This window comes from Equus caballus, chromosome 20 (assembly GCF_041296265.1).
Source record: "Equus caballus isolate H_3958 breed thoroughbred chromosome 20, TB-T2T, whole genome shotgun sequence".
In the NCBI taxonomy this organism is placed as follows: Eukaryota; Metazoa; Chordata; class Mammalia; order Perissodactyla; family Equidae; genus Equus; species Equus caballus.
This window is the reverse complement of record NC_091703.1, coordinates 37,390,924-37,417,048: the sequence shown is the minus strand read 5'-3', so window position 1 is coordinate 37,417,048 and position 26,125 is coordinate 37,390,924. Positions and strand designations below refer to the sequence as shown.

Here is a 26,125-nt window from a genome sequence, read left to right as displayed (position 1 = left end):
AGGGACTGAGGTGCCCTCTTCCACTTTTTGGGTAAAAAGATTGAATTTCTGTCTCTTTGATTCCCCCCTGGCTTCACCCTGACCCCTCTCCTCCTCTCTCCCAACTTCCCTGTCCCCTTCTCAAGGCCCCCAAAAATCTACAGGCCTCCCTCCTGCCTGAGAACATTTGCAGGCACTTTGGTTGGGGAATGTCACCAGCATTGTCCTCTGGGGAACTGACTCGGAGGAGCAAACAGCTTCTCTCAACTGCCAAGATACCAGTTAGACAACAAGAAGGACTTACTGAGAACCACCTGGGAGCAGATGATGGGCGAGCTTAGGGATAACATGTGTATTGTGAGGGCAGACGTCCTGCAGCGAGGGGTGGGGGGTTGGAGCTAGCCAGGGCCCTGGCACACTCACCCACCATGGCGAGGGTCCGGATGCAGGCCTCCACGGAGCCCTTGTGCTGCTGCTGCAGCCACGGGCACTCGAGCAGCCGCGTGGTGGACTGCAGCAGCTGCACCACGATCGTCTGGTGCGTCTGCAAGAGTCCACATGCCTACTGCTGCAGCCTGGCCCACCTTCCACACTGGGCAGGCCCAGGCCCAGGGACCAGGGCCCACTGAAAATGGCGACAGGTGGAGGGACAGGGCCTCCCGTAGCTACCAGGTGCCTTTGTCCCAGTTGGAAAAAGCCACCCCCTTTCCCTTCAGCAGTGCACAACCTGCCTAACTGTACATGGCAGCCCTGGGAGAACTCCCCAAGATCCAGGCCTGGGGCTTACAGCCCTATTGCTGACCCTTTTCTTCCCCTAAAACATTTTCTAAATAAATTGGTGTTGTGAAAATGTAATATAGTTATATGATCCAAAAACCAAAAGGTCATCAAAAGGCATACTTTGAGAATTCTCATCCCCACCCTTGGCCCCATCACCCCTGTTCTCCCACACTCTGCCCGGGGGCTGCTGATGTGGGAAAGCTGACATAAATTACCAGAGTTCCATAGGCCCAAAGGAGTCCCAGGGCCAAACGTCCTCCCTTGCTGGGAGAGTGGGACCCAACATTTTGTACCACTCTCAGAAGCCCCATCCCCACTCTGCTCCCAATCCCTCTACCTACAGGTAGCCCCTTTTGTGGGTTTCTTGCGGATCCTTCCAGTGTTTCTTTATGATTTAGGAGGTAGAGCAGCTCCTTCCTCAAGGGACCTGGCGCTCTTTCATGCAGAGGGCTTGGGGGCCGTGAACTGGCTCGAGTCTGGGCATGTGGGACTGACTGAGGGGCTATGACTCTCCCAGTGACTCAAGCTGAAGTCCTGTTCACCAGCCTCGAGCTCTTCTGCTCAGACAGGTTAAGTAGGGCGTTACAAGGCTGTCTCCCCATTTCAGCTCTAGGGGCACATGGTCAACCGGCCAACGCCAGAGACCTCAGAGCGTCAGCCCCTCCTGACAACCGCCTCGGCTCTGCTGTCCGCTGCGGTAAGCACGCCCACCTTGTCCGGCTGAGTGAGTGCTGCGAGGCAGCCCCTGCCCCTCAGGGTCCACCAGACCGAGTGAATTCAGGAATTCCTGTTCTACGGTACAGTTCTCACTCTAATTCCTGACCCACAAAAACTGAGAGGTAATAAATGTTTGCTGTTATAAACTGCTAAATTGGGGGGTAATTTGTTACACAGCATAGGTAACTCATACGCTTGTACATCCTCTGCTGTATCTTTACCCACTACAAGCAGATATGAGTATACATTCTGATATCCCCCATTCCCTACCCCAAGGCTGCCGGGGCAGGCGCTCACCTGCAGGGAGGTGCTGTTCTCAGAGAACGGGGAGCTGAAGAAGGCGTTGATGGTGTCCAGCACCACGGTCAGCACATACTTCTCCAGGGTGGGGTCCGCCAGGCGCTTCTCACGCTTACTGCAGACCTGGGGCGGGAGAGAGAGCTGCCTGGGGGTGGCCAACACGTGGGGCGCCCCGACTCCCAAGCCCTGGAAGGCTGCCTGGCCCCCGAGCACGACCCTGCCCCACCACGGGCCGGCCGCGGGCCACGCCCCCACGGGGACAGACCCGAGCCATGTCCAGGGTGAAGTTCTCGAAGAGCGTCCAGATGTGGCTGCTGGTGTAGATCTCCTTCATCTCCACCTCCGTGTCCACGTAACAGTGGTTCACAAAGTTCACGTAGGCCACCTTCACCTGGGCAGCGGCCGGGAGGTCAGGGCGCTGGCAGGGCCGCCCGCCCGGGCTCTCCGTCTCTGCACCTCACCTGACCCTCCCGACCTGCCCCGGCTCCTCTGCCCATGTCGCCACCGCCCTCCCCACGCCTCCCGATGCCTGTCCATCCCACCACCAGTCCCCAGTGTCTGTGCACCGACACCCAGGCCACACCTCGGTGATGCAGTCCTCGTGTGTCACCACGGACACCACGTCCTCCAGGGGCAGCAGGGAGGTGCACTTGATCTCCGTGTAGACGTTCTTGCCCTCGGCGCAGGCAGCCAGCAGGTCCACCAGGGAGATGTGGTACATGAGGGGGCTGTGGTCCTCCACGCCCTCCCGCGCAGCCTTCATCATGTCCAGCAGGTGGGCCAGCGAGGCCTTGTCATTGTAGAACACGACCACGTCGTCACCGGCATTGGTCAGCTGCGGGGCAGGAGGGGGGCACATGTCAGAGCCCCTCAGCCCAGCAGGCCCTGGGCCCACCCCTCTCCTGCGCTTACCAGGGAAGATCACCCGACGCTCAGGAAAACCCACCCTGCCTGAGTTTTGGGGTTCCCTGGACCTCCGGACCCTAGGCTGATGTCTCAGGCCCTCTGCCATCAGAGACCTTGAACCCAAAAAGTACCCCCTCCTCCCCAAAGGAAAGAAGTCCCTCTTGGGCTTGTCTCAGAGGCGCCTCCTCCAGGAAGCCCTTTCTAATCCCACGCCCACCTGGCTCACCCGTCCCTCCCCTGTGCTCCCGCATGTAATTTAAACCCTCCCAAAGCACACACTGCCTCTCTCTGGTGTCAGTGATTATGTTATTCACAGTAATATAATAACAGCAATTAGGAATTCACATGGCTCAGCACTTCCCGCTCACAGGGGCTCACTTACAGGGCCCTAACCTCTCTTTGGGGTTCGCTCCTTTCTCCCCCGACCCCCACCCTGTAGGATGCTCGAGGGCAGAGACCATGTCTGTTCCAGATTTAGACTCAGCCCTTCATCCTTCATGCCTTCACTTAACAGGTGTTTACTGAGTACCTACTATGTGCCAGACACTGGGGTCCTAGCAGTGGGCCCCGACCCTGCCCCCCGAGCTTACACACGACTGAGCTCCCCAGGCATACACGGTCCCTGGCCCACAGTAGGTGCTTCATGATTTTTAAATAAATGGTAAATGCAGGAATGAGTGTCTGAGTTCTTTCAGGCCTGTTATCCAGGTTCTACTAGGTGCCTAAGTTCTACTGGGCCCTGCTTGAGTGCTGTTACTCCCGCAGCCTGAGTTCTACTAGACCCGCCTCTGTGACCTCAGACCTCCCTCTGAGCCCCGTCCACAGTCCAGCACCTCAGTGTTCCTTTGTGACCCACTGTCTGACTGCTCTAACCCACCGCCCGAGTTCCCGTGCCCCCGGGCCCCGCCTCACCTCAGTCATGATCATGTCCTGGCACTTCTTGACATACTTGCCCTCGGCCTTGATGACAGTGTGCAGGAAGTCCAGGTACTGCACGTGGCGCCCGTGGGTGGCCAGCAGGTGCACGAAGTGCTGCAGCACGGGCTCGCTGATCTCGGAGCACAGCTGGTAGTTGTTCAGGAAGATGTGCTGCATGGTCTCCGCCTCCAAGAGCTGTGGGGGGGGCATCCGTCAGAGAGGGCGTCCAGGCCCCGCCCCGCCCCGGCGCCCCAGCCCCGCGCCCTCACCCCCGGCGTGAGGAAGAGGTGCAAGTGCTTGTGCAGCAGGGCCTGGTTGCCCGGGTTCCCGGCGCAGAACTTCTGCAGGAACTGGTGCGTGTAGCGCAGGATCTCCATCATCTTGGCATCGCCCTGGGCACAGAGAGGGGACAGGGTGCTGGGCCCCACCACAGCAGGGAGGTGAGGCCAGGTCTAGGGCCTGAGTCTAGACAGGGGTCGGGGTGGGTCAGGGCCTGGGACTGGGACCAGAAGGAGGCCAGGTTCAAAGTGAAAGCCGGGCCTCTAGGTCAGGATATGGAAACGTGTGAGGGCTGAGGGTCAGAGGTTGAGATGAGGCTGGAGTCGGGGAGCAAGGCTAGGGTGAGGGTCGGGTGAACGTTGGGGTGATGTCAGGGTCAGCAGTCAGGGTGAGGCTTGGGACATAAGAAGATCAAGGTCAGTCAATGTGAGGGGTGGAGGGTCAAAGGTTGAGATGAGGTAAGTTTGGAGTCAGAGGCCAGGATGGGCCTGGGAACAGGTCAGGGTGAGGCTAGGCGAGGAATCAAAGTCAGGGGTCAGAATGAGGCCAGAGTTGCTATCATGGGTCAAGGAAACGCTAGGGTCAGATTAGGGTCAACATGGGTCAAAAGAAAGGAGGCTGAGGGTGAAAGGTTAAGATGAAGCTGAGATTATCAGAATTAGGCCAGAGAGGGAGACAGAAGCTGGGGTCAGGGTCAAGATTCAGGGTGAGGCTGGGATCAAACGAAGGTCCAAGTGGATGAGGGTGAGGGGCAGAGGGTCAAAGGTTGAGATGATACTAAGATTGGATTCAGGGGTCAAGGTGTGTCTAAAGACAGATCAGGGGAAAAGGTCAGGGTGAGACTGGGTTAGATCAGCATCGGGGGTTAGTGTGCGGCTTGGGTTGGGTCAGGGTTCAAGGTGAAGCTGCACTAGGGAGTCAGAGGTCAGAAGTCAGGGGTCACCTTGTCGTAGGGGATCTGCAGCAGGTCCAGCATGACCTTGTGGGCGTCCATGTTCTTGAGCAGCCGCTGCTGCTTCTTCCTCATCTGCTCCCCGACGCCGCACATCTTGTTCAGCCGCTCCAGGATCTGGGGGCAGGGAGGCTGAGCCCAGGGCCCTCCCCCCTCCTCAGCTTCCCCCCGCCTGGCCCACCCCTCAGGCTGCTCCAAGGCCCAGCACACGCCAGGGCCAGGAAGCGGGAAGGAGGCCATGGCCAGTGAATCGTATCACTGCAACGAGGCAGGGAAGCAGTAAAAACCCAATTCCACCCATAAAAGTAAGTAGAACAAGATGACTTTGAAATGGAATTTCATTAAATTCCTTCAGCTTTAAAATCATTCCATCTGGACCTTAGCAGTGTTGTTTTTAACGTGCAAGAAAAGCCAGAAGATGTCTATTTTGAGGACCAGTGGCCGGCAGAGCGGGGAGTCAGCAGAGGCCGGGCCCCAGGGCCCCTAGGACAGGCGGGCTGCAGAGCCATCCCCAGGACCGCCACTCACGCCCTTGACGATCTGGTAGTTCTCACTGCTCTTCTCCCCGGGTGGGGGCAGGAAGCCTTCCTCGTCCGTGGGCCGCTGGGGGCACAGGGGTTGGGGTCAGCCGGGCCCCGCCTTCGTAGGGGCCCCGGCCCAGCTCCCTGCAAGCCCGCTCACCTCCTTCTTGTCCTTGGCGGTGCCCACCTCTGCCTCCTCGCCCTTGCTGCTGCCCTTTTTGTCCACCCACAGCTCTGACTTCTCCACCATGGTCCGCAGCCGGTCCAGCTCTGACCTGATCACCTTGTAGTTCTCCACGTCCTGGGCGGAGATCAGCAGCTGCACCTGAAGGCCGAGGACAGGGCTGCCTGGTAAGAGCGGCACCGCCGGGGCCACTGCCTCGTAGACTCCCGCCGCCCTCCCTGCTCCAGGCCTCTTCTCCTGGCATCTCCACGCCACCACCATTTCTCCTCACTGGGCCAAATCCTACTCAATGTTTATGGCCCTGCCTAAGCCCACCGCCTCCAGGAAGCCTTCCCTCATGGTCACAGGCCTCCTTGTGCTCTCTGTCATGAGCAGCCTCGTCGCCTAGCTTCAGTTGCTCAGACTCGTGTCACATGCTGCTATGGGCTGTCACTTGCTCACTTGGACCCTGAACAGGACAGGGCAAAGCGCAGTGACACCCCTGAATGCTGGCTGAAGAGGGACCTGAACCCTGACTCCCCCCTTACCCGCTGTGGGTCAGTGGGTAAGGGAGGAAAGCTCCCTGGGCCTCGATTTCCCTCTCTGTAAAAGAGGAAGGAGAGTAGTGACCACGTTGTCAGGGCTGCTGCGAGAATTGCAACGCTCAGTGCCTGGGACACAGCAAGCCCTCGCGAAGTGCACAGGGAGCTGTCGAGCCCAGGTGACATCACGATACAAAAGCAGCCGCCTTAGTGGGGGCTGAGGGCGTGCCAGGCGTGACCTAAAGCAGTCAGCAAAGGTGCACGTGACAGAGTCTGCAAACCATCAGTGCCGTCCACGTCGTACGAAATGACAGGCCTTCAGCCAGGCCGAGAGGAGATGAGGGCGGCCAGGACTTGGCCCTCACACCTTTAAGGAGCTCAGCAAAGCCAAGAACCCCGAATGTGCATCTAAGCTCCCCCCTGCGCTGTGAGCTCTCCATCACTGTTTACCCCCAGTGCCCAGCGCAGGCCAATGCGTGGCCGGGGCAGCCCCAGGAAGCCCCCTCAGGCCTTCTTTCCCGGACCCCCCGAGGGCCGGGCGCTCAGGAGGGGGCGGCACCTGCTTGAAGGTGTGCATGGCCTCCTGGCGTTGGCTGAAGTGCTTGAAGAGCAGCTGCAGGGCACCCGAGACGAGCGGCGCATAGTTGTGCATGGTGAGGTGGATGAGCACGCGCAGGAACATGCGGCCGCCCTCGTCGTCCACCTCCAGCATGCTGCTGGTCTTCCTGCAGCACCAGGCGGGCACGGTTGGCGCGCTCCCCGCTGTCCAAGGGGACAAGCGCACTCCCTGCCACCCGCTAGCACTTGCAGCGCCCAGGGTACTATTTGCTAAAAGTATCAACCATTTCTCACCAGTCTGTAAACACCCACTGCCCTGAGCTCCCCACGGGATCCCCACGTCCCCTGAGGTCCCGCAGGACTCCCCCGGATTAAGCAACTGAAGCAAAGACTATTAATATGGGATCCGCAGCCCCCCAAAGGGGTTTCCTGGATAGAAGTTGGGGCCGTGAGCAGAGATGGGGAAAAGACTGCATCTTTATTTTACCAACCTCTAACCAAAAGCTACCATTTCCTTCAATGAGAAAAAAGGAGCAGTTACCTGTGACTTTGTCACCACTAAAAATCACTGTTTTCACATCACCTCAGAGCAGTGACAGAAATCTCGAAACATCGTTTACACTCATCACTGCTCGGAAGTAAAGGCACTAATGACACGTCGGGCACAGCTCGTTGTTTAATGAGTTAATAAAGAGACACACACACAACTGCCACTTCAAATTTGGTTTCTTCAGTGTTGTGGTAAGTGTATCTCAATGTCATTGGTTTTCTTTCTAATTTTATTTGCTTTATGAATTTAAAAACGCCATTCTGAGAAGGGGTCCAAAGGCTTCACTGGACGCCAAGGGCATCCAGAAACAGTAAAGGGCCCCTACCTCCTGGGAGACCCCCAACTCCAGCCCTCTGTAGAGCAGGCTGCATACCCCCCACCCCCTCTCTGCTCTGGGACGGGGGGTGTCCTTCCCAGGCCCCAGCCAAGTCCTGATGCACCAACAGAGGCCCAATTGCCCCGAGTGAAGGCAGGGGAATGACCGGAATGACAGTGGGGTGGGGCAGGTAAGGGAGGGTCAGAGCACAAAGCCGGGGACCCCTGCCCCAGAGCCTGGGAAGGGGCTACAGGGGGAGTGAGAGAGGGAGAGGCCAGCCCCGGGCTTGGGAAACAGACCACCCCAAGAGGGGGTTGCCAGCCTGTGCCAGCCTCACCACCCAACCCCCCCCCCAAAATCCCCCACACGACCCTGGCCTCACCCCACTCCAAACATGGCCTCTGCCTGTTCCCCGATGCGATCCAGGTTCATGTTGGCAGCTGTGGGGAGCAAGAGGGGACAGATGGAGGGGGCAGGTCCATGTGCTGGAAAGATGGGGAGCACAGGGGTGCGGGAACAGGGACATGCCCAAACCACCCCTTCCCCACTGGTTGGGTGGCAGCCCCTCTGCCCACTGCTTCCTGGAGTGGAGAGGGAACCAACCAGGGCAAGGCCCAGAGCAGCCCCACTGCCCTGCAGGCCAGTGTTGGGGCAGAGTTCTGGGCTGGGGGTCAGGAGGCCTGGGCCCTGGTCTGGCTCAGCCTCTGACTGGCTGTGACCTTGGGCAAGTCCCTACTCCTCTATGGGCCCCAGTTTCCCCATTTAGGAAATGGAGCGAACGATCCCTGCCCTTCCGCCTCACTGTGGCAATTAAATGAGACAATGGAGAGGAAAGGCCTTTGCAGGGCCAGGGCTGGGGAGCAGGCTCCACCCCACTGCTGGGTATCCCTGGGCCTGAGGGCAGGGGTGGGGGCTCACTGGTGGAGTCGAAGGCGGGGGCTGTGCCATCGGCCCCGCTGTCCTGCATGGGAAAAACCTCCACAAACTCCTTCTTGAAGACGGACAGCAGGTAGGAGATGCGGTAATCCAGGCGCACGTTGAGGATGAACTGGAGAAGTGGGCAGAGGATGGGGTGAGGACCAGCCCAGGGTCGGGAGGCCTATCCTGCTCCAGGAGGGGAGAGGGGTACCCTGAACGAGCTCTAGCACTCGGGGGTTTCAGAACACATGTTCAGCGATGCCCCCGGACATCCCAACCATAAAAATCAAGACCGCTCTCCCCAGGGAGGTTCCAGGGTGCCCTCTCCCCAGCTCCCACCCCAGTGATAGGGGATAGCACCTCCTCTCAGAATGAGGCAGAGACTCCCCTCCCGGCCCACTCAGTCCCTCTTTCCCAGGCTGGACGCTGACAGGAAAGGGAATGAAGCTCCCTACATCCAAAGGCCAACCCTTATCTTCCTTTCCTGTTCTCCCCATTGTACCCTGGGGCTCCTGGTGGGGGGGGGGGGCAGGGAACCCAAGACTGTGAGGGAGCAGGAGAGGCCCCTGTGGGGTCTGGGGTGAGGACACTGCATCTGCAGACACTCCCACTGGCCTCTGTCCTCATGGGGCGCAGAGCCTCTGGACACAGCCAGGACTCAGATCTGGAAGGCCCCAGAATGAGTCAGAAGCCCCCTCCTCTGACTCTCCTGAACAGGCCCTGCCCAGCCTGGGTCCCCAAGGAGGTCACTGCATTACCCCTCCCGTCCTCTGGCGGCAGCGAGGCAAAAGCAAGGGTCCCCATCCCTCCTCAGGATGCTACCAGCCCCTTCCCCAAGTGTTCTGGGGAGTCTCAGACGAGATCAGAATAGGGATGACTGGGTCTGCCCTGCCGGGAAACGGGCTCTGCTTCAAAATCTCTGTGTGACCGCGGCCATGTCCCCTCCCTGCTTTTACTTTCCTCATTCGTACAATGGGAGGTCAGAGCTGGACTTTAGTGCATGCCACATCACCGGGAGGGGTTGTCACAGCACAGACTGCGCGCCCGGCCTCCAGTGTCTCTGATCTGTAGGACTTGGGTGGGGCCCGAGAACGTGCATTTCTAAGTTCCCAGGTGAGGCTGATGCTGCTGGTCCAAGGACCACACTTAGAGAACCATGGGGCTAGACAGCCGATCACCGTGGAGCCTTCCAGGACTAGATACTGTGATCTGAGGGGGGTTCACCCGGCCCAACCTCCCCGTCCCTGCCTCCACTCTCCTTTCCTATTCCTGACACCTCCCACCACGGTGCTGGCCTAGCCACCTGCAGGATTTCCAGGATCTTCAGCTTGGTCTCCATCACCACGATGTCTTCATTCTCCTCAAACTTGCTTCTGTCCAGGGGCTCAGCGGCACCGGCCCCAGCAGACAGGGTGGGGGCACCAAAGACAGACTGCTTGCGGCTCAGCACCATGGTGGACATCATGTGGCCCACGCCCTGGATGGACCGCCGCACGTTCTTGCCTGCAGAGTGGAGAACAGGAGTGGGTCACAGAGGGTACACAGCAGGGGCCCCCAGTCTGACTCTGTCTCCGCCAGCTTCAGGGCAAAGCCATGCTAAGGAAGGGACAAGGCTAACCCAGGAAGGCTTCCTGGGGGAGGTGAGCTTTAAGCCAAATCTGGGGGAAAAACAGAGAACCAGGGCAAAGGCAAACTGTGTGGGGAGATCAGTGAGGATTCTCAGGTGGAAAATCATGGGAGCTGCTACAGAGCATGGGGACTGAGGGGACAGTGTGGGGAGCACCAAAATCCAGGTGTCAGTCTCTATGCACTTTTTGTTTAGATGACCTTATGCGACCTGGAGCTGTCCCCGAGGGCAAGAACTGTGGCTCACCCCTCAGACTGCCCTCTTCCTCCTCACACTCCCCAGTAGCTGGGCTGTGTCCCCCATCTGACTGGGAGCTCCCCAGGCAGGGCCTGTGTCTCCCCTCCTCCCCCACCATGTCCCTCAAGATCAAGCTGTGTTGGAAGGTAGCTCGCCCAGACCCGGGGTCTCCACAGCACCTGGGCAGGGGGCCCGGCTCTGCCAGCCGAGGTTGGAGGGGATCGAGCACAAACACGCCCCTTTGCAGCAGAGCCAGGAGGCAGGCTGCACAGGGGGGTTGACCAGAGAGGGCTTCCAGGGCTGGGAGGGGACTGAGGCGCCCCCTGGGGCGGGTAGCGGAGGGGCCAGGCCGGGCCTCACCGCCGGGGTCCTCGTAGGCCTGCAGCATGGCCGGGGGGCCCTGCACGCAGTCGATGATGCCGAGCAGCGTGCGCGTGAGCCGCAGCAGCTCGCTGAAGCTGTAGAAGCCGAAGTAGATGAGATTGTGCGCCAGGCTGACCACCTGCGGAGGGGCGGGGCCGAGGTGAGCGTGGGCGGGGCCAAAGCGTGATGGGCGGGGCCAAGACGGGAACCTGGGCTAAGCCGGGGAGAGGCGTGACCTCTGGGAGGGTGGCCTGCGTGGACATAGAACCACGGGTCTCAGACAAGGCCGGCCCCACCCAGGAGGTTACTGAGAAAGACAGGCTTGCAAAGGAGGCCACCATGAGGGGGACAGGGCAGAAATGCAGGAAGGTGGGGGTGGGGGGGTCCCGCCAGGAGCCTGTGACAGCCCCAGGCTGATGGGATGAGTGGACTAGGGCAGGCAGCGCTCCCCCAGCACCAGAGTCCCAGCGGTCTATGCAGTCCCCCTGCACTGGCTGAGGGCACTGAGGGAAGGGAGGTGGTGGACCCCACAGCCCACCCCTGCAGGCGACAGAGGCCCAGGGAGCGGACAAGCCAGATCCCGGCTGAGCCCCAGCCCACCTCGAAGGTGAGCTTGTTCTTCTCCTCGTTGGCGAAGGGCACGGCCTCGCTGACCACGTTGTTGAGGTAGTCCTCCACAAACTCCATGGTGCTGGCGAACTTGTTCTTCTTGTCGTCTCGGGAGGCGTTGAGGTTGGAATCGTAGCTGGGGGTGGAGGTGGTGAGGGTTAGGGTCCCTGAGACCATCCCACCCCAGCCTTGCCTGGCCCCCCTGCCCCCACCCATCTCACTCCTTGATGGTGATGGCTGTGGGGATCTCAGTCCAGAGACGGGCAAACTTGACGGGCGTGACCAGCTCCTGGGGGTCGCGGTCCACATGCACATGCAGCATCAGGTGGCAGAAGGAGGCGCGCAGGTCAAAGGGCAGCATCTCGTCGGCCATGCACAGGAAGATCAGGTCAACGCCCAGCTGCTGGGAGATCTCGTCGATGGCCAGGTACTGCCGGTCCAGGCACATGCGGGCAAAGAGCTTCAGCTGGTACCTGTGGACAGGGAGAAGGTGAGGACACGGCAGGTGGGGGCTGGCAAGGGCTGCTAGCTCTTGGGCCTGGGCTTTTGAGGACTCGAGAAAGTGGCAAAGGGACTCAGGTTAAACCATGCACCAGCCACTATGACAGAAAGGACCCAGTTCCGAGGAAGAGAGGAATTAGGAGTATTTGTAAATCTCCCCCTCCTGGCTACAGAGGAAAACGCTTTCCGGCTCAGCCAGCACAGGTCTTCTTGGGAAGAGGGACAGCACAGAGAAAGGCCGGGAGAGGCGGGGAGAAGAGGGCAGTGAAGGAACCAGCCCCAGGCAGGAACGGTGCGGGCAAGGCCGGGAGAGAGAGGGGAAGTGAGCTGCTGGTGGAAGGGGCGAGACCACGATGGAGGAGTGACAGAAAGGAGGACGGGAGGAAGCTTTGTGGGGCCTGGGTGATGTCGTGCCCTCTGCTTCCTCCTCAGAACCCCGCATTACCGACCACGGGCTCCAGAGCCAGGAGGCCTGGGTTTGAACCGTGGCTCACCAGTTACGGCTGGGTAACCTCAGGCAAGTTCCTGAACCTCTCGGTGCTTGTCTCCCCCACTTTACAATCAGGGTAATGACAGTCCCTACCTCCCGGGGTTGTTGTGGGGCTTAAATGAGTGATCAGGTGAAGTGCTTTGAACAGGGCCTGGCATATAGGAGCATCTGATAACTGTTAGCTAGTATTCTTGCTTTTAAAATATATGTCTGGAGCCAGGTTTGGGTTTCCTTCAGGCCTGGGCACTGTGCTGAACCCGGCCTCAGGGCCACCCTGTGCTCCTTGGGCTCCACTGGCGGCCTTCCCTTGGTCTCCCTGGTGGAGGCCACGTGGCAGGCGAGTGGAGGCAGGAGCCCCATCTGAAGCTGTTGGAGCTCGGCCATGGCAGGACTGGCCGAGGCCTCTGAGAAGGCCAAGGGCACGGGAAGCTCTGAGGAGGGGACGGAGCGGGGGCTGGGGCACCTGTAGTAGCTGAGCACGTTCTCATCGTGGGCATTGCCAGCCCGCGCCTCCTGGGCCAGCTGCCTCACGCTCTTCTCATGGTGCTCGTTGTTCCTGTCGGTCCAAGTGAGCCACACCTCCTCCTCTGAGTACTCGATGCTCAGGTACTCGTGCGACTGGGCCATCTCCTTCACCGGCCGGAGCCTGCAGACCAACACCACCCATCACAGGGAGTGGGGGGCCGGGGCAGGACTCCTCCCATTCCCAGAGCCCTCCCTGAGCTGGGCTGAGTGCCAGCTCAGGCTCCCATGCTGCCTCCCAGCTTGGGACCCCAAACAGACCATGAGCCTCTCAGGGCAGGGGCCGTGGCTCACTCTCTCTCCTCTGTGCTCCCCTCTCCCCCACACAGTGCCACACAGAGCTGGGCACATGGCAGGCACTGGGCACATATCTGCAGAGAGCGTGGTGCCAGTTCTACCCCGAACTCAGACGGGGCCCAAGCTCTAAGGAGGCCGGCAAGCCGGCCAGGGTGGAGCCCTGGCTGTGGGTGGGAGACGGGGCAGCCGGCTCACTCGGTCTGGATGAGGATGTCGCTGTTCTTGGGGTCCAGCACACACTTGCAGATGAGCTCCTGAGTGACGGGGATGGCGATGTGGTTGGACACACACAGGTCGGAGAGGTAGTCCAGGAATCTGGGATGGTGACAGCAGTGGGGGAGGGGGCTCAGAGGCTGGCCCGGTGGGGATGAAGCCCACCCTCCTCCTTCCCCGGCGGGCTCCCTGGACCAGTTACTGCCCCTACTCCCTCTCCAAAGCTTGGAGACAGGTGTGACGGACTCCCAGCTGCCCAGGGAGGGACAACCCATGGACACCTGGGGCAGGGAGGAGGTAGACAGGGACGCAGGGGGTCAGGCACAAGGACAAGAGTGATATTCAAAATACTTAACAACTGGTTCAATACAGGCACTGACTTTGTCACCAGAGAAGGGTCTGGAGCCTCCTGCCGGGCCAGGAGTCAACCCTCCTGTTGCTACATTGGGCCCAATGTGGGAGGGGGCCCTGGGAGGGGCTGGGGAGGCCAGGGCCTCAGAGAGGCGGCAGTTCACCAACAGAGGCAGAAGTATTTCCGAATTTTAACAACCAACACCGGCTGACTTTCTCCCCTGCGCAGGGGTGGGAAGGAGGAGGGAGGGGCGCGGGAGGGGAGGCGGGTGGGCCCACCTGGGCTCTCGGTTCTTGCGCACGAGGCTGACGAAGGTCTCCACCTCGGTCTTAGTGATGTGCTTCTCCAGGAGCTTGCGGTTGTTATGCAGCAGGGCGGTGATGGTGTCCTCGGCCAGGATGTCGTAGCCGATCTGGGACTGCATCATCCCAAACTGCTTGGCGATGTGCTCCTGGGGGCACACGGGCTGGGGGTCACGGGGGCCCAGCTCCGCTCTGGACACTGCCCCCAGGCCCCAAGACGGGGCCCTGACACTGGCAGGGGCCCCCGACCCAGCACTGGGTGGAAGAACGGGTTTATACGATACGGTGGTTCAGCTTGCGGTCTGTCTCCCTACCAGAGCAAAACCTCCACAAGGCGGGGACCTTGTCTGTGTGGCAGGACCGGCTACATAATTTGTGGGGCCCAGTGCAAAATGAAATAGTGGGAGCCTTGGTCAATAGTTAAGATTTCAAGATGGCAAAAGCAGAGCATTAAACCCAGTGCGCGGCCCTTCTGAGCAGGGAGCCAGGTGGTACGCCCTGAAGCTGGCCTACTGTGTGCCTCCCTACTAGCCCCAGGGCCTAACACCGTGCCTGCACACAGTAAATATTCACTGAGTAAATGAAAGCATGAGCAAGCGAGCGAGGGAGGCAGGCAGCGAGCAGGTGGGCGGCCCGGGCAGAGGGCGCAGGCAGTCACAGGGAACAGGCGGCAGCGCACCTACCTGGTTCTTGCGGTAGTCCTCCTGGGAATGGCGCAGCACGCGGTAGCAGAGGCGGAACATGTGCTGGTAGGGGGCATTCTTCTGGTCCGACAGCTCTTCCAGACGCACCAGGGGGCCCTCACCCCCCTTGTCGCGGAATGGGGCCTTGAGAATGCCAAAGATCTGGGGGAAAAGGGAGGATGAGGAGGGGTCCCCCACACCTTCCCACACCCCTAATTATCCCAGGAACCCTAAGCCCCAACTGGCCCTGTCCCAAAGCCACCCCGACATTAACCCCCGGCTGATTCTAAGCTGGACTGCTACCCCAGCCCACCCCATCGGCCCCAGGTCCAGCCCTCATGCCCTACTCCTGGCCGGGATCCCGAGGCCGGCCTCAGCCCTCACTCCCCGACATGAACTCTAATCCCAGCTCAGATCCTGGGCCCGGCTCAGCCTCTGGGGGAAGAGCAGAGGGTCACCAATGCTCAGGGGGCTGAGGCTAAGGGAAAAGGCAGGCCAGGCCGGCGTGGCCAGAGCTTAAGAGACGAGACCCAGGCCAGTCGCATCACAAAAAATGTAATTACAAAACTCAGAAAGGCGGGGGGTGGGATGGAGGTGAAAAACTGTTCTAGAACAGGCCAAAGAGAATCGAATGGAAGGAGAAAACCTAAAAACAAGCTTCAAAAAGACATGTTGAGAAACGTCATACGGATTGGGTGTAATTGCTCATTTTCTGAGGTGTGATGAAGGTGCCGAGGTCATATGGGGCAGCGCCCTTATTCTCGGGAGGTGCACACTGAGCACTTGAGGGCGAGGCGCACCCTGTGTGAGATGCGCGGATGGAAGGATGCGTGTGTAGATGTGGGTCCATGAAGCCAAACTGGCCACATGGTAACAACTGAACTCAGGCGTGGGACGCACAGTGTTCACAGCACTATTCTTTCAAGACTTTCCAAGTATTCGAACATTTTCATAATAAAAACTTAGGAAAAAAAAAGTTTCAAAGAGCACACTTCTGGACGCCACATCCTAAGTTCAAATCCCAGCCCTGCTGCTTCCTGGCTGTGTGCTCTCGGTCCGGCTGCGCCAACCTCTGTGTACCTCAGTTTCCTCACGGGGTGAGGGGATCGGATGAGTTAATACATGGAGGGCACTGAGAGCACAGCCTGGCACACAGTAAGTGCTCAATAAATATTGGTTTTTTGAAAGGGAGCGATGAGAAAGGGCAGGGAGACTGCAGCTCAACCCGAGACGGGCGGGCGAACTCGTGAAAAAGGCATGCTGTTCCCCCTCCCACAGGCCTGCCGCTGCAGGTCCAGATGCCGCCGGCCGCACCCCCACACCCGTGCACACGCACCTGTTTGAGGATGTTCTGTTCCCTCATCAGCTTCTGCCGCTCCCGGTTGGGCTTGGTGACCGTGATGTCCAGCACGTTCTGCCCATTATTGGGGACGTCGCTGACGAAGAACACCAGGTCCTCCAGCAGCTGGATGACAAACCTTCACAAAGGGACACGGGGATGATGAGTGTGAGGCACCGACCCTGGAAACCCCCCCAGGACTCCCCCATCACGTGCCCCCGCCGTGGGACACCAGCCCTTCCCCAAACATGGCTCTCAGGCCCTGCTGTCCAAAGCACAGAGCCCATCATCCACCTGCAGCTTCTCTCCCAGCTTCACCCCGATCTGCTCTCAAAACACACCCCTTCCCCCACCCACCCTGCATTCCGAAGTGCCCCCAAGACAAAGAATCTCAGGGTACTCCAATCTGGAAAGGAATAGGGCACAAGGAGGGGGGGCGATTTTTGGTGTGAAGGGCTCTGTGTTTCCATCCTGACTCTGCCACTTACTGGCTGTGTGACCCTGGACAAGTCTCTTAACTTCTCTGAGCCTGAGTCCCATCATCAGTAACACAGGGGTAATGATGGCTCCGTCACACCGTTCATTCTGGGAGTATGTGAGCAGTGAGGCAGGGGCCAGTCCCCACCTGTCTCTCCCGCCCCAGCCAGCCTGCCCGGCTCGGCTTTGTGGCTCCTTTGTTCATGAACTACAGACCCCTGGAGGACAAGGCCTCTCGGGACACCTCAGTAACCCTGCCCCCGGCCCACCTGCGGTCGTTCTGGCTGATGAAGCCCTCGTTAAGTTTCTCCACGGCGCTGGCCAGCATGGAGCTGGCATCGTTGGCAAAGTCCAGGTCTCGGATCTCGGACACGGGCACCGACACAATGGCAAAGGCCTCCTTGTCCTCCTTGGTGGGGCAGGTGCCCAGCTGCAAGGACAGAGGTCAGCAGGCCACCCAGGAACAAGCCTGGCCCCAGCCCTGGCCCCCGCCCCGGCGGCCCGCACCATGAGCCGGATGGGCCGCTCCTCCTCCACGTCAATGGGCACGTTGGTGCTCTGGATCCACGTGTTGGTGCAGAGGTGCCGCAGCCGGACGTACGAGTTCCTGCAGGTAGGGTGGGGGCAGGGCTGCAGACGGCGCCCCGGAGCGCATCCCTGCTGTCCACCCACCGTACCCCCAACAGCTTCACCTTCCACCTGACTCCTCACCAGCAGCCACGGGGCAGGGGCACTGTCCGCTCCAGGTGAGGAGCCCGAGCCAGAGAAACTCACCAGCCGTGTGCTAACAGCTACCCTTCCCGGGCCCACAGGCCTTCCCCACTCCCCAGACCCAGAGCGCTTCCTAAGCCAAGGCTTGCTCATAAACGTGGGACCAAAATTCATTTGGACAAATGAGGCTATTTACACTATTTATCCCATTTAGTGTCAACGTGCATCCATTTCACAGCAGAAATACTCATGTCTGTGATTATGAAATAGAATTACCTTTCCGAAATGAAAAAGACTATGAATCTCCAAATGCATCAGGCCGAAGAATTTCAGGTAAGGGGTCACGGGCCTACAGTGACTCAATTAATTCTCCCATCAGCCCTGTTGATGGGCAGACTTGCTATTCCCATGTTACAGGTGGGGGGAAGTCAGGGCAAAGTAAGCTGCCCGAGGTCACACCCTAGTAAATGCTAAAGCCTGAGTGACACTCAGAAGTTTCTTGATGTTTCGTCCTAGAATCTCAGGGCTGGGGGGCTTTAAAAGTCAGGGCCCAGCTCCCCTGCCCAGTGTACCCTGGACAAACTGTCATGCAGCCTGTGCCGGGACACCCAGACCGGCTGGGACGAGCGGCTGCTAAAGAACACTGGCAAGAAGGCCTCTGACAGAGCAACCAGCACAAGGCAGCACCCCGCGCACAGAACCCAGGGCCTGGCCCATGGCGGGCGTCCCATGGTGGTCAGCTCCCTCCAGGTCTCAGAGCTGGAGCCCCAGAGGGACGGGTCGTGCAGATCCCGAGGCCAAAGGACCTCAGGAGGACAGAGGAGTTGGGGATGCGGGGAGTCCAAGGACAGGATGGCCCAGCCTGGGCACCCCCAGCCAGCCCCAAGGCACGCAGCGCACACCCACCGGGGCACGAAGGAGTCAGTTTTCTGCAGCGTGGTTGGGTCCAGTTCAAAGAGGGAGGCGATGTCATTGCCGTGGGGCACAGCCACCAGGCGGTACTTGATCTTCTCCCCAGCGTTCCGGCGACCTGTGCGGCTCTGGGCACCCTGGGGTGAGGACCCCAATTCAGGCAGGAGCCCCTCCCTCCCCTCAGAGGCCCTGAAACCACCGGGGATCCCACCTGAGAGGCCGTCTCCCTCCAGCCCACCTCCTAGGGTTTCGGGGGCCCCCTGCCCCGCCCACACCCAGAGTCGCTCACAGTCACCCCTCTCCCGGCCCCAGAGCCCTGCTTCGGGCCTCACCGTTCCTGCTGCCTTGGGATCAGACACGTCACCCTTGTAGCTGGGGTTCTCCTGGACAGAAATACAAGATGGGGGAGCTACTGGACACCAAGCTGTGCCCACATGAGCCCCACCACAAAACAAGGTCCACACGTGGCCCAGGGTCAGGTCAGGCAGCCCCCACCCTCCCAAGGTGCCCACCCCAGCCCCAAAACCCCATGAGAGCCCCCAGCCCTACCCTTCATGGCCCCCTCCCTAGGCCCACAGATGAACACACACACACACACACAAATACCCCAATACACACAAGCCTGTGCAGCATGGACAGACATGGAGGTCAAATGTAAGTCCCACAAGGGCTGGGAATTTTGCTCACTGCTGCACCCCCAGTGCCTAGAATTGCTCCTGGCACAGGGTGGGGGCGCAGTAACATTGATTAGGCTCATTGACAGTCATGTACTTATTTGATACTATTTGTTAAATAAATGCATGAGACACACACGTGTCTATGTGTGCAGACGTGCACCAGGCCCACATGCTCGTGCACATGCACACGCACGCGCAGCCTGAGCTCCCAGGATGCCCGTGCCTCCCGCTCACCTCGGCAGCCAGGTAGTTGCCGGTGGCCAGATGCTTGAAGCGGTACAGGCCGTTCCAGTGGCCAGCTCCTCCACGGCAGGGGTCGTGGTGCACCACCTGGGGGGTGCAGGGGTGAGGCAGGAAGAAGAGACTGACCAGGAGGGGGAGCTCCGACCCTGGGGAGACCTGGAGGGAGGGCACTAGGAGGCCTGGAGAGCTCTGGGTGGGTAGCGCCTGAACCCTCCCTGGCCCCTTGACTGTGGAGGGGCTCAGAGGAGAGACAGGGTTGACCTCCCACCCTGCGGGATGACGGGGAAGAGGGAGGGGTGGAGCCCAGGGCCAGAGAGAAGGGCCGAGTCCTCGGCAGCGGAAGCAGGGCTCTAACCTCCACCTCCCAGAGGGCGTTGGAGCTGGTGGCCGAGGTGGCGGACTGGCGCAGCGTGGTACGCAGGAACACCTGCAGCTTGCCCTTGTACTCGTCACATGTCAGGAACTTCTCCTGCTCTGCGTGGAACAGCCGCACCACGTCTCCCTGCAGGCAGCGGGTGGGTGCTCAGGATGGACAAGGACCAACCTCACCCGCCTGAGACGCAGGCACAGCCGGCTGGGCCCCTCTTGCTTCTTCCAGAGCCGGCAAGCAGAGGGTGAGATGCGCACTGAGCCCCACCTGAGGGAGGCCAGGACCGGGCACACCACCCACAGCCCTCAGCCCAGACCCAAGGCCACAACCTCGGGACGGACAGCTGGCATGGGACGTGCTCTTACCCAGAGCTTTCTCTGGCCTTCTCCTGTTTGAACCTGCCCTTGATCACCTCCCTCCCTGATCTGTACCTCTAGAAACCCCACCTGACCTCTAAAGGCCAATCGAAGTCACCCCTCCAGGCAGGCAGGAGAGCTCGCTCCTCCTGGGGTCTCCCCAGGCCCATGGCTGCACCTCTCCTAGGCCCTTGCTGTCTGAGTACCAGGAGACCACACCCATTTCTTTGGCTCCCTACCGGCCTGGAGCAGCTGGAGTGCCGGGACTGTGGCCTGTTGATCTCCATAGCTTTGGACACAGATCAACTTTCAATGCTGGCTCTGCTCTTACAAGCTGTGTGACCGTGGGCCAGTCCCTTAACATCTCTGAGCCTCAGTTTCCTCTCCTGTAAAATACTAGCACCTCCTGGCAGAAATTGTGAGGATCATAATTTGTATAATGAAGTTAACACTGGACACGTCTCACATGCCAGCCACAGTGCGAGCACCTTACATGAATTTTCTCCTTAACCCTCGCACTAACCCTCTGGGGACAGACACCATTATCCCCATTTGACAGGTGGAGAAACTCAGGCACAGAGAAGGTAAGTGTCCTGCCAAGGGTCATGCACCTAGTGACAAACGGGACAAGAATCCAGGCGCAGCTCCAGTGCCCACATCCTCATCTCTCCACCTCCCTTCCTCCTGCAGTGGGCCTGCCACCCAGCAGGCCCTCAGTGTAGGCTGCACTTCCAGCATCATCACTAATAACATCTTCTGTCTTCCCTACACTTGCTGGACACAAAGGACTCAGTCGACATCTGTGCACTAAGGCATGAGAGAGTGACCAAGGGAACGAATGAATGTACACAGGCTGGGCCGGTGACGATGGCAGAACCTACTGACTTTTGTAGCCAGGCAGTGCTGGGTGAGAGCGAAAAAGGGGCTGTGTACACTCAAATCTCATTCCTGAGGTGCCTGGAGTCTAACCGCAGAGCCACGACAGAGTCACCGAAACCACTCCGGACGGCACCACGGGGTTTGGCCAGTGATGCTTCATTTTCTGAGTGCTGCACAGAGTTGGGAATGTAATGTGTAATCGGGGGAGGCTTCTGGGGGGAGGTGGCACATGGGCTGGGCCTTGATGCATGTGTGGATGATATGCAGCCTTAAGGGAGAGAGGGAAAGGCATGTGCACACAGCATGAGCGGATGGGAAACAGACTGGGAGGTGGCAGGGAGGCGGGGGGCGAAGGGCTGAGGCAGCCCGAGGGGGCAGGAAAGTCTGAGAGAGTAGCCCGGCTGGGAGAGGAGGGTAAATGGAGCCACCGCAGGTGTCTGAGCAGGGGAGGGCGCAGCGCACAGGGTGCTCCTGAGGTGGCTGCTCAGGGGCCTGTCACCTGTCCCTCTAACAGGTATCATGGTCAAGTGAACCTGCCGAGTCCCCCAGCTGAGGACCCCCACCTTCTTCGCTACCCCAAGTCTGCCCCTCCACGTGCCGCCTGCTCCCCAACAGGCTGGTTCCATCCACTGCAGCCCCGCTTGAGTGACCTCTGACCTCTCCTCTCTTCTCCCGCGTCTCGGGGTTTCTCTAATGCTCTCTCCAGCCCTCCTGCCACCCTCTGCTCTGGTCCCTCCCAAAGTCTTTACTGCGGTATTTCCCAGCAGTCCTGTCCTCGGCAGGCTCGTCCCCTCCCCACCTGCCAATCCTTTATGTCCTAGTGCCCATGCCAGCAGGTCTGGACCAGGCCACAGGCCCTGACCTAGCAACCTCACACCCTTGTCTACAAGGGCACAGGGCAAAGGGTAGGGGCCTGGCCGGGATCCACGGAGCAGGCATCTGGGAGGGGATGGGGTGTTCAAGGGATCTGGGCCCACCTCAAGGTGGGGGGATGGAGACCCCAGCCAGTTGGGGCCTGTGGGTGGGGCCCTGTACTTGTGGAGGGAGGCTTGAGTGGGGTGCAGAGCCAGAGACAGGGGCGCATGGAGGGGAGGGTCAGACAGGAAGCAGAGCTGGGTACGTGGTAGGTGGGAGAAGGCAGGAAGGGGGACCTGTGGGGGCGGGGCTGGGCAGCCAGCAGGCAGAGGGCAGTGGGGTGCTGGGGGGAGCTCCCAGTTCTTACCCCTTTCAACACTTCCTCCAGGTGGTCTCGGAACTGCATAAACAGGTTGATCTTCCAGCTGGTGTTGCAGTTCACAGAGTTGACCTGGGGAAGGGCAGAGACCCATGATGCCAGCAGCCCCCGGCCGCTGGGGAGAGGGGCAGTGCTGAAGGCCCGGAGAGGGGGTGAGGGGAGGGCAAGCCCAGCCACGTTAGAGCACAAGGAGGGGTGACTTCTCCCAGCCAGGGCCCCCAACCCCAGCCCAGCTGCCCTCGGGCTGCCAACCTGTCGGGTAGAGAAAGGGGGCAGATGGTGGGAGACAAGTGGGGGAGCAGTGAAGCCCAGCTCGTCCAGAGGGCCACATGGGACGGAGGAAGAGACCCTGGTGGGGAGGGGGGTGTCTCTACTCTCAGGGGTGTGTGGACGCCCCTCCTCTGCACGGCTGGCCCCACCACCCCACTCACCTCCTTGCAGCCGGCGTTGTCACTGAGCTCATAATTGCTGGCATGCAGAGGCTGCCCTGCGTTGACGGGATTCAGGATCACCTTGTCCCCCACAACCACCTATGGGGACAGGCAGAGCAGGGTGAGGAGAGGAGGGCCAGGCCTCCAGGCCCTCTCTCTGGTCTCAGTCTGCCCCTCTAAGAAATGGGCAAGACCTCATGCAGTCCCCACATCAAAGATCCCACAGCAGCCCCTCTGGAGCTGTGGCCTGCACCTTCCACCAGGGCCCTCCAGCCCGGCCCTGTCCTCACATTGTCCCCATTGCTCCGCAGCTTCCAGAAGGGCTGGATGAAGAGCCAGGAGCCCTCGTTGCCCGTGGCATCCAGCGTCACCCGCATGGCGTTCTTCTCCAGCAGGGCCGGCAGCCGCTTGTTCACTGTCAGGTACTTGTTGCTCTTCATGTGCAGGAGCTGGGGGTCGGGCGGGGCACAGGTCAGGTCACCCGGCCCCAGGAGGCCAGCCCACCAGGGAGGTGGACACTGGGGGGCCCACTGGACCCCTGGTCACAGCTGGACGCACATACAGTGTCAGACACACAGACACAAACACGCAGACAGACACACGCAGTCACACACACAATCATACACAAACACCCACACCCAGTTGGGCACCCCAGTGACACAAAAAAAAGAAGCCTGCACTGTTCTAAATACCTACGTGTATTAGCTCATGCACTCTTACAATAACCGAGACGGAAGTATTATCACCGGCCTGATCTTACAGACGGGGAAACAGAGGCACAGGGAAGTCAAATAACTTGTCCACGTCACAGAGCCAAGATGTGAACCCAGATCAAGTGGCTCCAGAATCTGTGTTGGTGACCACCGTGCTGGCAGTACACCCCTGGGCACCCCTGGGCTCAGGCTACACAGCAAGTGGCACACACAGAAGCAGATATGCAGTCACAGAGATGGTGCTGGAGCCACCCCCCGGGGACACACACCCCAGAGGGCATGTCAGCGAGCACCCCTCACCCCCAACACCAGCCTGGCCTCTGCAGGGGGAGGAGGCGGGCCTCACCTGGATCACACTGCCATACTTGACCACGTCCCCGTGCACCTTCTTGTTCTCCGTGTCGTTCTGCTTCTGCTCCATCTGGGCCGCGTGCTACGCGGACACACACAGGGGTGAGGGCAGGTTAGAGGCCTCCTCCTGGAGGGGGGCAGCCCCACCCCTGAACATGCACGTGTGGGTACACACACACACACACACGGCTCCTGGCACTGCACCCACAGTGATCCTCAGAGGCCATCTAGCCTGTCCCTTCCCACTATTGATGAGGGACTGAGGCTCCGAGGGTGGAGAGGCAGCCCGACGTTGTACAGCATGCAGCCCAGGGAACCAAACCCCTAGCCCCTGCCCCCACCTCCCTCTGGAGGGGGCATGCCCGCAGGCCCCCGGGCCCCTATGCCCCCTGACACCCCAGGCACCTAAAGCTATGCCTCACTACCCCCACCTCATCAGACCCCTGATGCCCCCAACACGGGAGCCCTGCCCCAGCCCAAACGCTGGCAGGTGTGCTTGCTGCCATTTCCTCCTCCTCCTCTACCCCCACTCCTCTGTGACCCTCCCTCCCAAAACTGTGTGTGCTCCCAGCCCACTGCCTCCTGGGAGCCCTCCCTGACGGGCCAGGTCCAACTCTGATGGATCGAATTCTGGTGGCCCCAGAAATTTGATTTGCATCCTATTAAGGGCACCTTTTAAGGTACTTCTGTCCCATTAGACTGGAAGCTGCCTGAGGACAGGCTCCATCTCCTCCATCAGATTAGGGGTCCCTGCAGGCAGGGGCTCTGTCTCCTCCATCAGACTGGCACTCCCTGGGACCACTGGCCCCTCTGCCCCTTCCTTCTCCTCAGTCTCAGGACCCAGGACTGAGGCCCGGGTGAGGGTGGCCGCTGGGGAGTGTTGCCACGTACCATGTGGATTTCCACGGACCTATCGTGTCTGGCTGTGTGACCTCGTGTGGTTCTGAGGATGTGTCTGTGCACATGTGAACGCCCTACCCCCAGGCCCAATGCCCAGTTCAGCCTCGGCCTTCGCCGGCAACAGGAAGGAAGCCTGTGACGGCCCCCAGCCCAGGAAGAAAGATGGGATTATTTATAACAGAGCTCTGGCAGCCCACCCAAGCCCCTCTTTCCAGCCCGGTTCACAGCCATGGGGTGGCCCACCCTTCCCCAATTTTACATCCTCCTCAGGGCCGGGAGCCAGGGGAAGGGGACACAGGGCAGCAAGGCCTGCATGACGGGGCACGGGGCACCGGGCCCGAGGGAGGGTCTCAGAAGCAGGCTGCAAAGCCGCTGACCACAGCCGAATCTTCCCACTCTCTTTTCCATGGTGACTGGGCTTGGGGCCCTGAGCTCTTTCCAGAGAGGACTGCCCAGGATGTGAACCATGGCCCCTGAGGCCTGTGAGCACCCACTGGGCCCTAGCACCACGTGTCCAAGGAACCCAAAGTGAGTCAGAGATCCGGGGGCCATCTAGGCCCTACTGCAAACTCACAGGATGACCAGGGACAGCCCAGTGCCCTCTGAGGGCCCCAGGCTCCAGCTCTGTAAAATGAGGGGAGAGGTTAAGACTAATTCTCAAATCGGGTTCCCTGGAGCCACTGTCTCCGGGAGCCACTGGTAACTCCATGTACAGTTGTACAAGTTGTTCACTGCACCATGGTGTTCAGCTGAAGGGCTGTGTGGGAGCTGAAATCCAGTCCACATTCCACTCACTGAGCATGTGCCCTGGTACAGGGCTATGCCAGCCTGCAGGAAGGGGCAACTTCTTCTAACTGGCACAAAAGGGTCATGCAGACTAGTGGGTCACTGGGAGGGTACTATTCTCCCCCACCTCACCTCATTCACAGCAACACACACCAATCTCTAGCGTACTAGGGTCTTAAAAACCACTGGGCTCAGGGGGCTGGCCCCGTGGCCGAGTGGTTAAGTTCGCGCGCTCCGCTGCAGGCGGCCCAGTGTTTCGTCGGTTCGAATCCTGGGCGCGGACATGGCACTGCTCGTCAGACCACGCTGAGGCAGCGTCCCACATGCCACAACTAGAGGAACCCACAACGAAGAATACACAACTATGTACCCGGGGGCTTTGGGGAGAAAAAGGAAAAAATAAAATCTTTAAAAAAAAAAAAAAAAAAAAACCACTGGGCTCAGCCGCAGGGCCCCTGTTGGCCCTGACTAGCAACAGCCCTGCGTGCGCGCCCAGGTTCCTGACGCACACACAGGTGCACACGTGCGCACACACCTGCAGCTTCTGCAGCAGCACGACGTCAGCGATCTTCTCCTTGTCCTGCTTGGTCTGCTTGGCCTTCCAGTACTGCTTCTGGGCCGAGTATCGGTTCATGGGACACACTTTGAAGAGGCAGTCTGTAGCAGGGCGGCAAAGAGAGGGAGATGGGTTCATGTGGGAAAACCCAGCCAGCAGCCCCGCCCCCAGATCCCACCTCCACTCTCCCCATCCCTCCCCCTCCTCCTGCCCCATGGAGGGTAGAGAGGCAGCAGTTGGAAAAACCCCGGAGAACTTGGCGCATCCTGGATTAAGTAGGATGGAGAGTCCCAGAGGCAGGTTTAAGAGCAGGATGGCACCTGGGAGGCAGACACGTGCCCCCACAGGAGAGCTATCAGAGGCTCCTGGCCCCACCCCTACGCCCTGTCTGTGCCCAGCCTCTGCGGACATTAGCGGCTGACAGCTCACACCTGCATCCTTCGCTGGCCGACTGCCATCTTGCCCACAGATGCCTGGGAAGTTACAACCCCCTCGCCCCCTCCCGAGGGGCAGCCGCATCCAGCAGCTGACGCAGGCCCGTAACAGCCCAGCCTCGGAGAGACTGTCTGCGGTGCCAGGCATGGCCCGGCTCCCT

At 60.0% G+C, this 26,125-nt stretch overlaps 1 protein-coding gene across 8 annotated transcripts in view; it reads right to left on the bottom strand.

Annotated features, from left to right (window-relative positions):
* Window positions 1–26,125, bottom strand: part of ITPR3 (inositol 1,4,5-trisphosphate receptor type 3) — a 66,444-nt gene that overhangs the window by 14,612 nt on the left and 25,707 nt on the right. For all 8 annotated transcript variants that reach the window (XM_070244464.1, XM_023624730.2, XM_023624731.2 and 5 more), the window contains 32 exons: window positions 25,510–25,631; window positions 23,284–23,370; window positions 22,515–22,673; window positions 22,225–22,323; window positions 21,782–21,865; window positions 19,310–19,456; window positions 18,946–19,041; window positions 18,367–18,417; window positions 18,029–18,171; window positions 16,919–17,018; window positions 16,681–16,841; window positions 15,932–16,073; window positions 14,596–14,757; window positions 13,889–14,061; window positions 13,241–13,360; window positions 12,690–12,872; window positions 11,457–11,708; window positions 11,227–11,371; window positions 10,624–10,765; window positions 9,703–9,902; window positions 8,400–8,529; window positions 7,864–7,921; window positions 6,617–6,782; window positions 5,513–5,677; window positions 5,360–5,434; window positions 4,823–4,948; window positions 3,870–3,992; window positions 3,595–3,795; window positions 2,360–2,611; window positions 2,042–2,167; window positions 1,774–1,899; window positions 403–523 (listed from right to left, as the gene is read on the bottom strand). In XM_070244464.1, the coding sequence (XP_070100565.1) occupies window positions 403–523; window positions 1,774–1,899; window positions 2,042–2,167; window positions 2,360–2,611; window positions 3,595–3,795; window positions 3,870–3,992; window positions 4,823–4,948; window positions 5,360–5,434; window positions 5,513–5,677; window positions 6,617–6,782; window positions 7,864–7,921; window positions 8,400–8,529; window positions 9,703–9,902; window positions 10,624–10,765; window positions 11,227–11,371; window positions 11,457–11,708; window positions 12,690–12,872; window positions 13,241–13,360; window positions 13,889–14,061; window positions 14,596–14,757; window positions 15,932–16,073; window positions 16,681–16,841; window positions 16,919–17,018; window positions 18,029–18,171; window positions 18,367–18,417; window positions 18,946–19,041; window positions 19,310–19,456; window positions 21,782–21,865; window positions 22,225–22,323; window positions 22,515–22,673; window positions 23,284–23,370; window positions 25,510–25,631 (4,437 nt within the window). The remainder of the gene's footprint in view (window positions 1–402; window positions 524–1,773; window positions 1,900–2,041; window positions 2,168–2,359; window positions 2,612–3,594; window positions 3,796–3,869; window positions 3,993–4,822; window positions 4,949–5,359; window positions 5,435–5,512; window positions 5,678–6,616; window positions 6,783–7,863; window positions 7,922–8,399; window positions 8,530–9,702; window positions 9,903–10,623; window positions 10,766–11,226; window positions 11,372–11,456; window positions 11,709–12,689; window positions 12,873–13,240; window positions 13,361–13,888; window positions 14,062–14,595; window positions 14,758–15,931; window positions 16,074–16,680; window positions 16,842–16,918; window positions 17,019–18,028; window positions 18,172–18,366; window positions 18,418–18,945; window positions 19,042–19,309; window positions 19,457–21,781; window positions 21,866–22,224; window positions 22,324–22,514; window positions 22,674–23,283; window positions 23,371–25,509; window positions 25,632–26,125) is intronic.